Consider the following 12691-nt stretch of genomic DNA (forward strand, 5'->3'; position numbering starts at 1 on the left):
CTTACCCTCATAATAACACTTTAATGCATTAAGAACAAGCATAAAAAAAAATTATTTGAAATTCAACACATATGAATTCCTTGAAAAGTCCCAATAGATATGATTATTATCTCTCATAATAATACTTTAATGCATTAAAAACAAGCATAAAAAAAAATTCTTGAAAAGTCAAATACATATGATTATTATCAAAATATTAAATTTTAATATAATATAATAAAATAAAGAAGACATTTAATTTCTTGAAAAGAAAAACACATATGATTATTATCAAAATATTAAATTTTAATGGAAAAAAGGATATTTAAAAAAAAGACATTTAAAAATCGCAATTCACATATATAGATAATTGTAAATATATTAAGAAAAATGGAGTTTCTAAACCCCAAGCCTTATAGGAGCTCCAATCTTTCAATCTTAATTTTCTAAATTTTTGATTTAAAAAAAAAATCTCAGCATTTATTGGTTTGGTCAAAATTTCCTTATCAGCATTTATTAACTTTTTCTAATCCACATGCCTGCATTTATTGATTTGATGAAAATCTCTTATTAGCATTTAAAATCCCCTCATACAAATAATTCTAGATACAGCCCGTGCATAGTTACTACAGTAGTTTTTTTAATTTCTCCTGTACACTATAGTTAGTGATAAGATTGTTGAATTATTTTTATAAAAAATCTTAAAAAACATAATTTATATATTAAAAAAAATTAAAACAAATATAAATATCTATAATTATCCCGTGCATAGCACGGGTGATAGACTAGTATTATATAAGGAAAATGAGGTTTTTAACTTACAAACCTTGTGGGAGTTCCAATATCCCAATCTTAGGCCTCGTTTGGGAACAGGCTAATTTAGTAACTTTTTGGCTATTTGGTTAAAAAGGTAAGTAAAAAAAACTTGTATGTTTGTGATGACTTTTTGGCTAATTACGAAAAGATGTGCAAAAAGTAGAGAGAAAAGAGAATCTTTGACTTTTTGGGTTGTTGGCTTTTTGGCTAATTTAGTAACTTTTTGGCTAATTGGCTAAAATAGCCTCTTGCCAAACGAGGCCTTAATTTTCTAAATTTTTTATTAAAAAAAAAACTCAGCATTTATTGACTTCTCCCAACCCACTTTTTGACTTCTCCCATATCTACTCCTACACCATTTTCAACTTCTCCCGTACACTATGGCTAGTGATGAGATTGTTAAATTATTTTTATAAAAAAATCTTAAAAAGAAATAATTTGTATATTAAAAAAATATCTAAAAAAACATAAATTCTTATTAAATCTATCTATCTATCTATCTATCTATCTATCTATCTATCTATCTATCTATCTATTATATAAGGAAAAAAGGGTTTCTACCTCACATGCCTTGTGAGAGTTCAAATATCCCAATCTTAATTTTCTAAATTTTTGATTTAAAAAAAAAAACCTCAGCATTTATTGACTTCTCCCAACCTACAAGCCTTTTTGACTTCTCTCATACCTACTCTTACACCATTTTCAACTTCTCCTATACACTATGGTTATTAATGGGATTGTTAAATTATTTTTATAAAAAATCTCAAAAAAATAATTTGTATATTAAAAAAATATGTAAAACGAATATAAATTCTTATTAAATATATATATATATATATATACTATATATTAAGCAAAATGGGGTTTTTAACCCCAAGGCCTGTGGGAGCTCCAATCTCCTAATCTTAATTTTCTAATTTTTTGATTTAAAAAAAAAATCTTAACATTTATTAACTTCTCCCAACCCCCAAGTCTTACCCTCATAATAACACTTTAATGCATTAAGAACAAGTATAAAAAAAATTCTTTAAAATCCACCACATATAAATTCCTTGAAAAGTCCCAACACATATGATTATTATCCCTCATAATAACACTTTAATACATTAAGAACAAGTATAAAAAAAATTTCTTGAAAAGTCCAACACATATGATTATTATCAAAATATCAAACTTTAATATAATATAATAAAAAAAAAGAAGGCATTTAATTCCTTGAAAAATCCAACACATATGATTATTATCAAAATATTAAACTTTAATATAAAATAAAAAAGGAAAAAAAGAAGACATTTAAAAAAAAAAAAACAAGACATTTAAAAATCGCAATTCACATATATAAATAATTGTAAATATATTAAGAAAAAGGGGGTTTCTAAACCCCAAGCCTCGTGGGACCTCCAATCTCTCAATCTTAATTTTCTAAATTTTTTATTTAAAACAAAAAAAAAACTCAACATTTATTGATTTGGTCAAAATCCCCTGATCAGCATTTATTAACTTTTTCCAATCCACATGCCTGTATTTATTGATTTGGTCAAAATTCCTAATTAGCATTTAAAATCCCCTCATACAAATAATTATAGATACAGCCCGTGTATAAGCCTTGTGGGAGCTCCAATCTCTCAATCTTAATTTTCTAAATTTTGATTTAAAAAAAAATCTCAGCATTTATTAATTTAGTCAAAATCTCCTGATCAGCATTTATTAACTTTTTTCAATCCACATGTCTGCATTTATTGATTTTGTCAAAATCCCTGATTAGCATTTAAAATCCTCTCATACAAATAATTATAGATACAGCCTGTGCATAGTTACTGCAGCAGCTTTTTTAATTTTTCCTGTACACTATGGTTAATGATAAGATTGTTAAATTATTTTTTATAAAAAAATCTTAAAAAATATAATTTATATATTAAAAAAAATTAAAATAAATATAAATATCTATAATTATCATGTGCATCGCACGGGTGATAGGCTAGTATTATATAAGTAAAATGGGATTTCTAACCACAAGTCTTGTGGGAGCTTCAATATCTCAAACTAAAAATTCTAATTTTTTTATTTTAAATAATAAAAAAAATCCTCTATAGCTTTCATTCAAGCAAAATTACACCATTTTCAACTTCTCCTATACGCTATGGTTATTGATGGGATCGTTAAATTACTTTTATAAAAATTAAAAAAAATTAATTTGTATATTAAAAAAATATCTAAAACAAATATAAATTCTTATTAAATCTATCTATCTCTAAATATATAAATATATATATTATATAAGTAAAACGGGATTTCTAACCACAAGTCTTGTGGGAGTTTCAATATCTCAAACTAAAATTTCTAATTTTTTGATTTTAAATAATTAAAAAAATCCTCTATTGCTTTCATTCAAGCAAAATTACATCATTTTCAACTTCTCCCGTACACTATGGTTATTAATGGGATTGTTAAATTATTTTTATAAAAAAATTAAAAAAAATAATTTGTATATTAAAAAAATATCTGAAACAAATATAAATTCTTATCAAATCAATCTATCTGTCTATATATATATATATATATATATATAATATAAGTAAAACAGGGTTTTTAACCACAAGTCTTGTGGGAGTTTCAATATTTCAAACTAAAATTTCTAATTTTTTGATTTTAAATAATTAAAAAAATCCTCTATAGCTTTCATTCAAGCAAAATAAATAATAATAATATTAATTAATTAATTAATATCTCTTAATTTATGACTTTCAAATGAAAAGTATATCAAATATATAAAATAAAAAATAAAAAGTACACCAATCCATTTCAAAATTCAAATTTGAGGGGCACTAAATATTGAAAGTATTTTATTAATTTAAATTTAAAATTATAATCATTTATCCCATAATACATAAGTTTTAAATAATGATATATTCCATAATTTATCTCTATACTATTATAATTGCAAAATATTGTCATTTCATTAAGGTTGAAAGTTGTAATTCTTTTTTTTCATTAAGGCTGAAATTTTGCATCCTTTATTAAATTATAAAATAAAATTTCAAATGTAAATTCTTCTTCAAATTATATTACTACGATTAGAATGAGCTCAATTTTCACATGTGTCATAATATTATTAGTCTAAATATAATTTGTATTAAATACATGTGTTCAAATTATTAATCGCTATTAATTTTTTTTGTTTTAAATTAAATATATATATATATATATATCCTTCTAAACGATAAGGACTTGAACAATAATATTTTTTAATATAATGTTTTTTTTTAAAAAAAAGAACAAAACATAAATTTTTTAGTATCTACCAAACAAATATTTTAGCTCATTGGAGACGAAAATTTTTGTCACAAAATATAATTTTTTTTTGCCGCCAATAAATTCCCTACCTATTACACGATGTCATTGTATATTTCCATTTAATAGGTGACAAATATATTTTTGTCTGGGAATGATAAGTTATGGAAGACGAAAATATTTCATCACTAATAAACACTCTATCATGACAATGTCGTTTCATCTTTTTTATTAAATGGGTGACAAATATATTTTTGTCCCAGAAGAATAAGTAGTGGGAGACGAAAAAATTTCGTCACTAATAACTTCTGATTGATTGCGGGACGAATATATTTTTCGTCTCATAAGGTTAAGTAGTGGAAGACAAAAATATTTCGTCACTAATAATAAATTCTCTGTTCTAGTATTCAAGGAGACAAAAATATTTTATTACTAATTATTTCTCTTTATTAAAATGGCCGTGGTTTTGTGTTTGAGAGCACTAAAACCGTGACCCCAAGAGACACTCTGACCCTTAATTTGTCTCACACTTAAGCCCTTCATACATGCCAGCATTGAAACTATTATCTAAGAAGGCACCCTATGCAAACCCACTATCATTTCTCATAGTGAAGGCCACTCTTGCACGCAAGCATTTTTTCTCATTGTCTAAACCAACTTTATCCTTTCCATCTAGAAAACTCATTTCAGAAAAATCGAAGGTCAAAACCTCTCCACAAAAAAAAAAAAAGAAAAAAAAGTAGATAATTAATGTGGCTATTTTTTTGTGACAAAAAATACAAAGAAAAAAAATAATAAAAATTTTTTATTCTTAAAAAATAATAGAAAACATTATCTTGTTTACTATGGAGTTTTCAATATTTAATTTTTAATTTTTAATCTGTATTTTTTTAGTGAACATTTTAAAATATTATAATTTTTTTTTTCTTTTTAGATCCCTTTAATTTAGATAAGGGCAAATTGCAGCAATTGCCCCTGTATTTTGGTCCATGTGTCATAAATGTCAGGTGTAATATATTTTTTTTTATAGTAAAATTATAAATTTACTAACTTCGGTGAGTTAATTTCAATCAATTCAGTGATTATTTTCATTAAAAACACTAACAGCATTATCAATGGATCAAATTGACATAAAATTTAAAATTAAGGATCAAAATTGTGCCAATTGAAAATGTAGGTCCAAAATGACACAAAAGACAAAGTATAGGGACCATATGTGTAATTTGCCCTTTAGATAAACTTAAAAATTACAAAATTTATGAAAACACGATAAAAAAATTCACTACATACAAAAAAATATAAAAATTTAGTACACTGTCATTTTTTTTTATTGATTTTTGGTTTTTTCATAAATATTGTACGTTTTAAGTATATTTAAATTACGTGTATCTAAAAATAAAAAAAAAACTCTAACTTGATTTTTTTCATATTATTATTGCCTAGTTTTTGAACTTTAAAATTTTTTTGATTTAAATTCTCATATATTATTTTTAAATGAATTTTCATTTGTCTTTGTTGAAATTTTTTCATATTTTAGTTATTTTTTTTTATTTTTTACTTTTTAGATGTACAACTAAATTTTTTTTTATAAAAAATGTGACTAAAATATAAAATAAAAAAATACTAAGACTTGCAATTAATTTAAAAATCGTTTTCAAAAAATAAGCCAAATAAACCCTTTAATTTTGTCATAAAAATCAAAAGACGGGGATTTCTCTTGGAGACGAAAATTTTAATTTGGTGAGGAAATGTTTTTGTCACTAAAAGAAGCCAAATATTTGGCGCCACATGCGAAAAATAGGCGCCCAAAATTGGTGATCGGTGACAAATTATTTTGTCTTTAAAAAAAATAAAATTGGGCCTATTATAGACAATAAAAACTTCCTCACAAAGAGCATATCTAAAGACAATTTGGCTGAGAAGTTGAAGGGTTGTGGACATTCAGGACCATCAAATTTCATCTATCTCGTTTGTTACCTCGGCTCTTTCTCTGGTTTGCTTACCGTTGCAACCCACGGCAGAGGGACCGGCTCTTTGCTGAAGCATTCTTCCACAATCTGATTGGAAGAGACTCTCACGATACACATGTATCTTTCTTTCCTTCCCTTTCTTCCCTCCCATTATGAACCCTAGGTTTTTTCTCTGTTATTTTCATTTTGTTTCTGTTGTTCGTATGTTGTTCTGATGGGTCTAAAGTGCTTGGATTTTCTCTGTTCTATGTTAAATAAACTAAGCTATCGGTTTCTCATTGCGAATGAAATAAAATCTGAGCACAAATTTCAAACCAAACCACTCCCAGATTTCATGATAATTTGAAGACCCAATTTTTGGATAGCTTTTAACATGTAAATCACGAAGCTCCCAAGTTAAAACACGACTAAAAGTGAAATCGCATAAAAAAAAATAAAAATTTGTTGGTTATTCTGTACTCTGTCTCTTTCTGTCACTATTTGTTGGAGCTTCTCTATCTTTATTTATTTACTTTTTTTTTCCTAGATGAATTGGAATTGGAGTTAGTCAGTTGTTATCTCATTCAGTGAACTTACTGGGTTTATGGTATTCTTCTGCAATGTGGGAATTATAATTGCAATGGGTGTTTGGTAAGAGAGAGATAGATGAATAATTAAGGCATGTTTGGGTGTCTTCTTATATTTGTTTCTTTTGGGTGTGATATGAATTGTTGTTATTCTTTATCTTGTATCATTGCATTAGGTTTTTTTTTTTTCTTGGCTGGAATAGTTCTATTTCCATCCTAGGCACACAAACAAACCCACTTTCCTTCCCTCTCTTAAGCCAAGAATGCTCCATCAAATTGTGTGAATGTGAGGTGTTTGTTAAAAGTTGTAAGCCAATTGGGGTTTCTTCCAAATTTAAGTCATACCATGCATGTGTCACTTCGCTTCTAATATGAAAATTCTGATTTGAATCTTTTTTACATATGACCTGGTATATAATCTGCGATGGTGGATTTTGAATCTCTTGCCCTCTTTGATTTTGGCTGTTGTTGGGTTCTGTCTGCCACTGGAGTTGTTGGCTGTTGTGTCACAGGGGAGTTTGTTTTTGTAATGTCGATATGATGTTGTTGTGCCCCTGCTGTTGTATTGGTGCTGTTTTTTTTTTTCTTCTCTTTTTTCCTTTTTTTTCCTTGGTTGTTCTTGATTGGTTTGTGCTCAAAAGGTTTTCTAGGTACTTATGCTACTGCTAGTTTGTGTTAGCTCAATTTTGATATGAGCTCAAATTTATTAAAACCAAACAATTCAATTATGAGTTGGTTCATGATAAGAATATAATATAACTAATAAGGTGTTTGTCTTTTTAATAGTTTAATTTGTTGAATGAGTTGGTTATTAACAATTTAATATAATATCAGAATAGATAATGAATTCTATGTTTACAAATATTTTAATAATTTGATTTTATACTTGAGATAAATTAGAATTTATTTAAGGATCAACTAAGAAAGAGAGAGAGCCTAATAACATGAAGTATTGTGCCTAGTTCTTTTTTTTCTTTTTTTCCTTGGTTGCTCTTGATTGGTTTGTGCTAATAAGCTTTTCTGGGCTGCTTCTGCTACTGCTAGTTTGGTTTGCTCAATTTTGATATGAGCTCAAATTTATTAAAACCAAACAATTCAATTATGAGTTGGTTCATGATAAGCATATAATATAACTAATAAGGTGTTTGTCTTTTTAATATTTTAATCTATTGAATGAGATGGTAATTAATAATTTAATATAATATCAAAATAAATAATGAATTTTATGTTTAAAAATATTTTAATAATTTGATTGTATACTTGAGATAAATTAGAATTTATTTAAGGATCAACTACGAAAGAGAGAGAGCCTAATAACATGAAGTATTGTGCCTGCTTCCTTTTTTCTTTTTTTCCTTGGTTGTTGTTGATTGGTTTGTGCTAATAAGGTTTTCTGGACTGCTTCTGCTACTGCTAGTTTGTGTTATCTCAATTTTGATATGAGCTCAAATTTATTAAAACCAAACAATTCAATTATGAGTTGGTTCATGATAAGAATATAATATAACTAATAAGGTGTCTGTCTTTTTAATAGTTTAATCTGTTGAATGAGATGGTAATTAAAAATTTAATATAATATCAAAATAGATAATGAATCCTATGTTTAAAAATATTTTAATAATTTGATTGTATACTTGAGATAAATTAGAATTTATTTAAGGATCAACTAAGAAAGAGAGAGAGCCTAATAACATGAAGTATTGTGTCTGCTTCTTTTTTTCTTTTTCTTCCTTAGTTGCTCTTGATTGGTTTGTGCTAATAAGATTTTCTGGACTGCTTCTGCTACTGCTAGTTTGTATTAGCTCAATTTTGATATGAGCTCAAATTTATTAAAACCAAACAAGTCAATTATGAGTTGGTTCATGATAAGAAAATAATATAACTAATAAGGTGTTTGTCTTTTTTATAGTTTAATCTTTTGAATGAGTTGGTAATTAACAATTTAATATAATATCAAAATAGATAATGAATTTGAAATAGTTCAAATATGAGTTGGTTCATGATAAGAAAATAATGAACTACAATTAATATAAAAATTTACTACAAACACTCTATATTTTACAGACACTCAAATATGAGTTGAACTATTTCATAGACACTACAGACACTCAAATATGAGTTGGTTTTGTGGTAGTTTACTACAGACACTCTATATTTTACATTTAATATAAAAATTTAAACATAATAATATTTATGATAATAATTAAATGATAAAAATTGAAGTACAATTATAAACAAAATAAAAAAAGAATCACAATTAATAGTTTCCAAATTTTAATTAAACTAATCATTTTTTTCTCTCAATTAATTGGGATCCACTTTGTAATTATTTTTTTTTTATTTTGTGATATTAAAGATCATAAATATCATATTAAAAAAAAATGATGGAAATCCTAAATATAATAAATTCTATGGATACATATATCCTGTGTAGTGTGAAAAACTATTCAAAGCATCAAAAACTATTCAAGGCCTTGTTGATAGAGATGGAAAGCTTAACGTGCCTATCCCTCCAGAATTTTGTGCACCGGTAGGGGACTATGCCTCAAAACTAGCCTCAAAGATTGGTGTAGAAGTGCGAACTCGTTTACCAGATCCAAGTGTTCGTAGGTGGAAGTATGTTGATGCCTCCGTTAAGGAGGCGATGTTTCAACGCTTGAATGTAAGTTCATTGTCTACTCTATTATAGGATATTTTACTCATTTTTATAATAGGTTAGAAATCTTAATTATTTATTGTAATTATTTAATTTTTTATAAGAATTATCTATGACTTATCTATTTTTTACAGGATCAATTTGATTTACAAGAAGACCCTTTTGATATAGAGAAGGCAATGAACACAAAATTTGGTCGGAGATTGAGTAACCATACCTATAGGCTGCACAAACAATTCATGAAGCTGAAGGAGCCTAAAGGGGAGGAGTATGCAAGAAACCACCCACCGAAGAATGTTGATCCTACCAAGTGGATAGATCTTATTAATAAAAAGTGAAACACTAAAGAATTTCTGGTAACCTTTTCATTTTTTTTATTATATCAGCAAAGAAAGAATTTGATTAGAATAGGGAGAGATTTTAAAAAAACTAGAAAGAACACAATCAATTTGTTGTGAAATTCCATATGTATTCTTTTCCCTTTATCTTCTAGGCATGTAAGTGGAACATAATAAAAACCAAATAAGTGGGAAAATGAGAAAGGGAAACTATTAAACATGGATTGGAAGGCTCGCATAATAGGAGATTAATTTATAGTTCCTTAAAGTGCATCTTTCACATCATAGAATAAAGAACTAAGATTTCAGTTTCTGTGATTGTATTAATTTTCTGTTTGTTCTTGGGTTTGGTTTGAAGTTTTATGATAACAATAAGCAACTAGCTAAGTAACTAATATAGGGTATTAAGACAAAACTTTAGATTTGATAGAGTTGTGGAAGAAAGAAAGGATTATGAGTTTGGTATCAGTAATTGTTCCATATCTTGTGAAATGCAAATGGATTTTTTCACAATCTATCTTGTCCATGCTTATATGCCCCCTATTTGTGAACGGTGTAAATTACTCATTTTTCTTTTTTCACCCAAAAAAACCATCTTACAATGCAATCTCAACAAGTCCTCTTATCTATTTTTCAAAGAATTGAATGAAACTAGTGAATAATTTGAAATATCTTTTAAGTTGAAATGATATATAGGAAAATGATAGAGAGGAACAATGCAATTTATTTATTATCAAGCATTAAATTTGTTTTACTAGTGATACATTTCATTGTTATATTGGTTCATTATTCCTTACAGGAACAATCAAAAGCCAACATATTTGTCTTACTAATGATACATTTCATTGTTACATTGGTCATTCTTCCTTATAGGAACAATCAAAGGCCAACATCGCGAACAGAGAAAGGATGTATACAAAACATAGGTGTGGTTCTAAGTCAATCCCTGTTAGAGTAGAAAAACTGGTACGTATCCTTGCACTTTCAGAATTATATTAGATTCTTAGCTTTATTTATTGAATATTTGGTCTATCGAATTAGGCACAAGAAAAGAAGATGCTACCTGATCTAGCAGAGTTGTACAAGGAAACTCACTATAATGAGAAAACACATGAATGGATCTCATCTCAAGCTCAGTGTAATTATGTGAGTATATATTGCAATTTTTATTAACAAAATTTTAGAATACTATTTGTTATAATCTTATTTAATTTTCTAATAATTATTTAATTTTTTTTAATATTTAATAGGAAAATATGATACAGACACAGGCTAATCACCTCTCACAGCCGGGATCAACCCCTCTGACTGCAGAAGAGCTATCAATCAAAGTCCTAAAGCCAAGGTCTGGCTATGTGAAGGGACTTGGCATGAGACCTTCATTCTCTATTAGGAGGACCACTACCATATATGCTAAAACAAATGATTATGTGAAGCGCCTTGAGATGCAAATAGAGACACAGAAGGAACAAATACAAATGCAGAACAATAAAATAGAAGATCTTGAAGAGGGTAAGAAGAAGCGAGGGGAGATAATGGCTGATGTTGTCAACTTTTTGAAGACCAAAGGATTCATTGGACACTTTGGAAGTGGAGGGGACTCATCCACAAGTGGACATACTTCTTGGTAAAATATATTAACTTCAATATAACAAATTTTATAAAAGAATACATGTTTGAAGAGTTAGGAAGTAATGGAAACATGCATATGACATCCAATTTGTACAGGTGCACGGGATGTATAAATTGTGAATTAATCTAAAAAATATTTTTTTTTCTCTATACTTAAAGCTTCAAAAAAGGCCGTCGAAATGCTAAATTATCACACAACTACAGATTTGTACAGGAACCAATAGAAACACCTTAGGAGGAACTAATATAAGTTGTATGAACTTACGGCACATTAATGGGATGCACCATTTGTGAATTAGCCTTAAAATTAATTTTTTGTTCTCATAATCTCAAAAAAAGTCTTGTGTACAGGGATAAATTGTATAATTGATCTAATTGTAAATTGATGAGTTACTAATGTTTTTAATCTTTTGTATAATTGATTAATTACTAAAACTTTTAATTTATTTTTTTACAGATTGGATTGGGGTGGCATTTTTGACGTGCAACAATGATGTAATTTGCTTGAATGTTCATTTTTGTTTGATAATGATACACTTTTTGGAGTTACACTAGTTATTGTTGGATTTTTGGTGGAATTGAACCAGTTATAACTTTTGGATATTTTGTGGATATTTCACTAGTTTATTGTATTATGATGAAATTATTTGTAATGATGAATGGATATTTTCATTTTGTTAATTCGTAAATGTGTTGATAACAGGTTAGGTTAAGTTGTGATGGAATTGTTATATTCAACAGGTTTCAACATGAATAGGGTTATATTTGTTGAACTAAACTTTAGATTTTGATAAAATATGTATATAATGTGGAAAAAAATATTATGGAATTACTGACAAAATTTTTCATCCCTAAAGAAAGTTTTTTTTGTCTCTTATTCGGTTTAGGTGGAAGATTAATTTTGTCATGAATTCTTTATTTCGGTGCTAAATAAATTTGTCATGACAAAAAATATTGTTACATTTTGTCACTATTACCCTCAATGTGTGACGAATTTTTTTTGACATTATTTCATCATTTTTAATGATGAATTTGTTTTTATCTCTATTGGTAGCTTCTTTGACAAAAAATTTTCGTCTTCGTTTATATTAAACGTGACAAAATTATTGTCTCCATTTCTTATATTTATGACAAAATACTTTTGTCTCTAATTTCTCCATTAATGACAAAATATTTTGTCGCTAATTACTTACAAGTATGTTCCCAACAGAGTGTATTGGAGACAAAAAAATTCATCACAAATTTATCATTTTTAATGATGAATTTATTTTTGTCTCTATTGGTAGCTTCTTTGACAAAATTTTTTTATCTTCGTTTATATTAAACGTGACAATTATTTCGTCTCTATTTCTTATATATATGAAAAAATACTTTTGTCTCTAATTTGTTTCTTTAATGACAAAATATTTTGTCGCTAATTACTTACAAGTATGTTCCCAACAG

The 12691-nt window shown here is 27.1% G+C and overlaps 1 protein-coding gene across 5 annotated transcripts; it reads left to right on the forward strand.

Moving 5' to 3' along the window:
• The first annotated feature begins 5980 nt into the window (after nt 1-5980).
• LOC114309673 (uncharacterized) lies at nt 5981-11929 on the forward strand. 5 transcript variants are annotated; one of them, XR_014350950.1, is made up of 7 exons: nt 5981-6173; nt 9057-9284; nt 9413-9634; nt 10416-10542; nt 10658-10762; nt 10867-11243; nt 11706-11929. XR_014350950.1 is itself a non-coding variant. In XM_082906269.1 (7 exons), coding segments are annotated over exons 4-7 (540 nt in total). In that variant the 5' UTR covers nt 5981-6173; nt 9057-9284; nt 9413-9634; nt 10416-10525; the 3' UTR covers nt 11707-11929. The 5 variants fall into 5 exon arrangements, 4 of the variants coding, with proteins under 4 accessions (XP_082762395.1, XP_082762396.1, XP_082762397.1 ...); XM_082906269.1 differs by having other exon boundaries at nt 10416-10582; XM_082906270.1 differs by having other exon boundaries at nt 10490-10582.
• The last annotated feature ends 762 nt before the right edge of the window (nt 11930-12691 follow it).

Source organism: Camellia sinensis, chromosome 14 (assembly GCF_055761805.1).
Source record: "Camellia sinensis isolate YWXY chromosome 14, ASM5576180v1, whole genome shotgun sequence".
Lineage (NCBI taxonomy): Eukaryota > Viridiplantae > Streptophyta > Magnoliopsida > Ericales > Theaceae > Camellia > Camellia sinensis.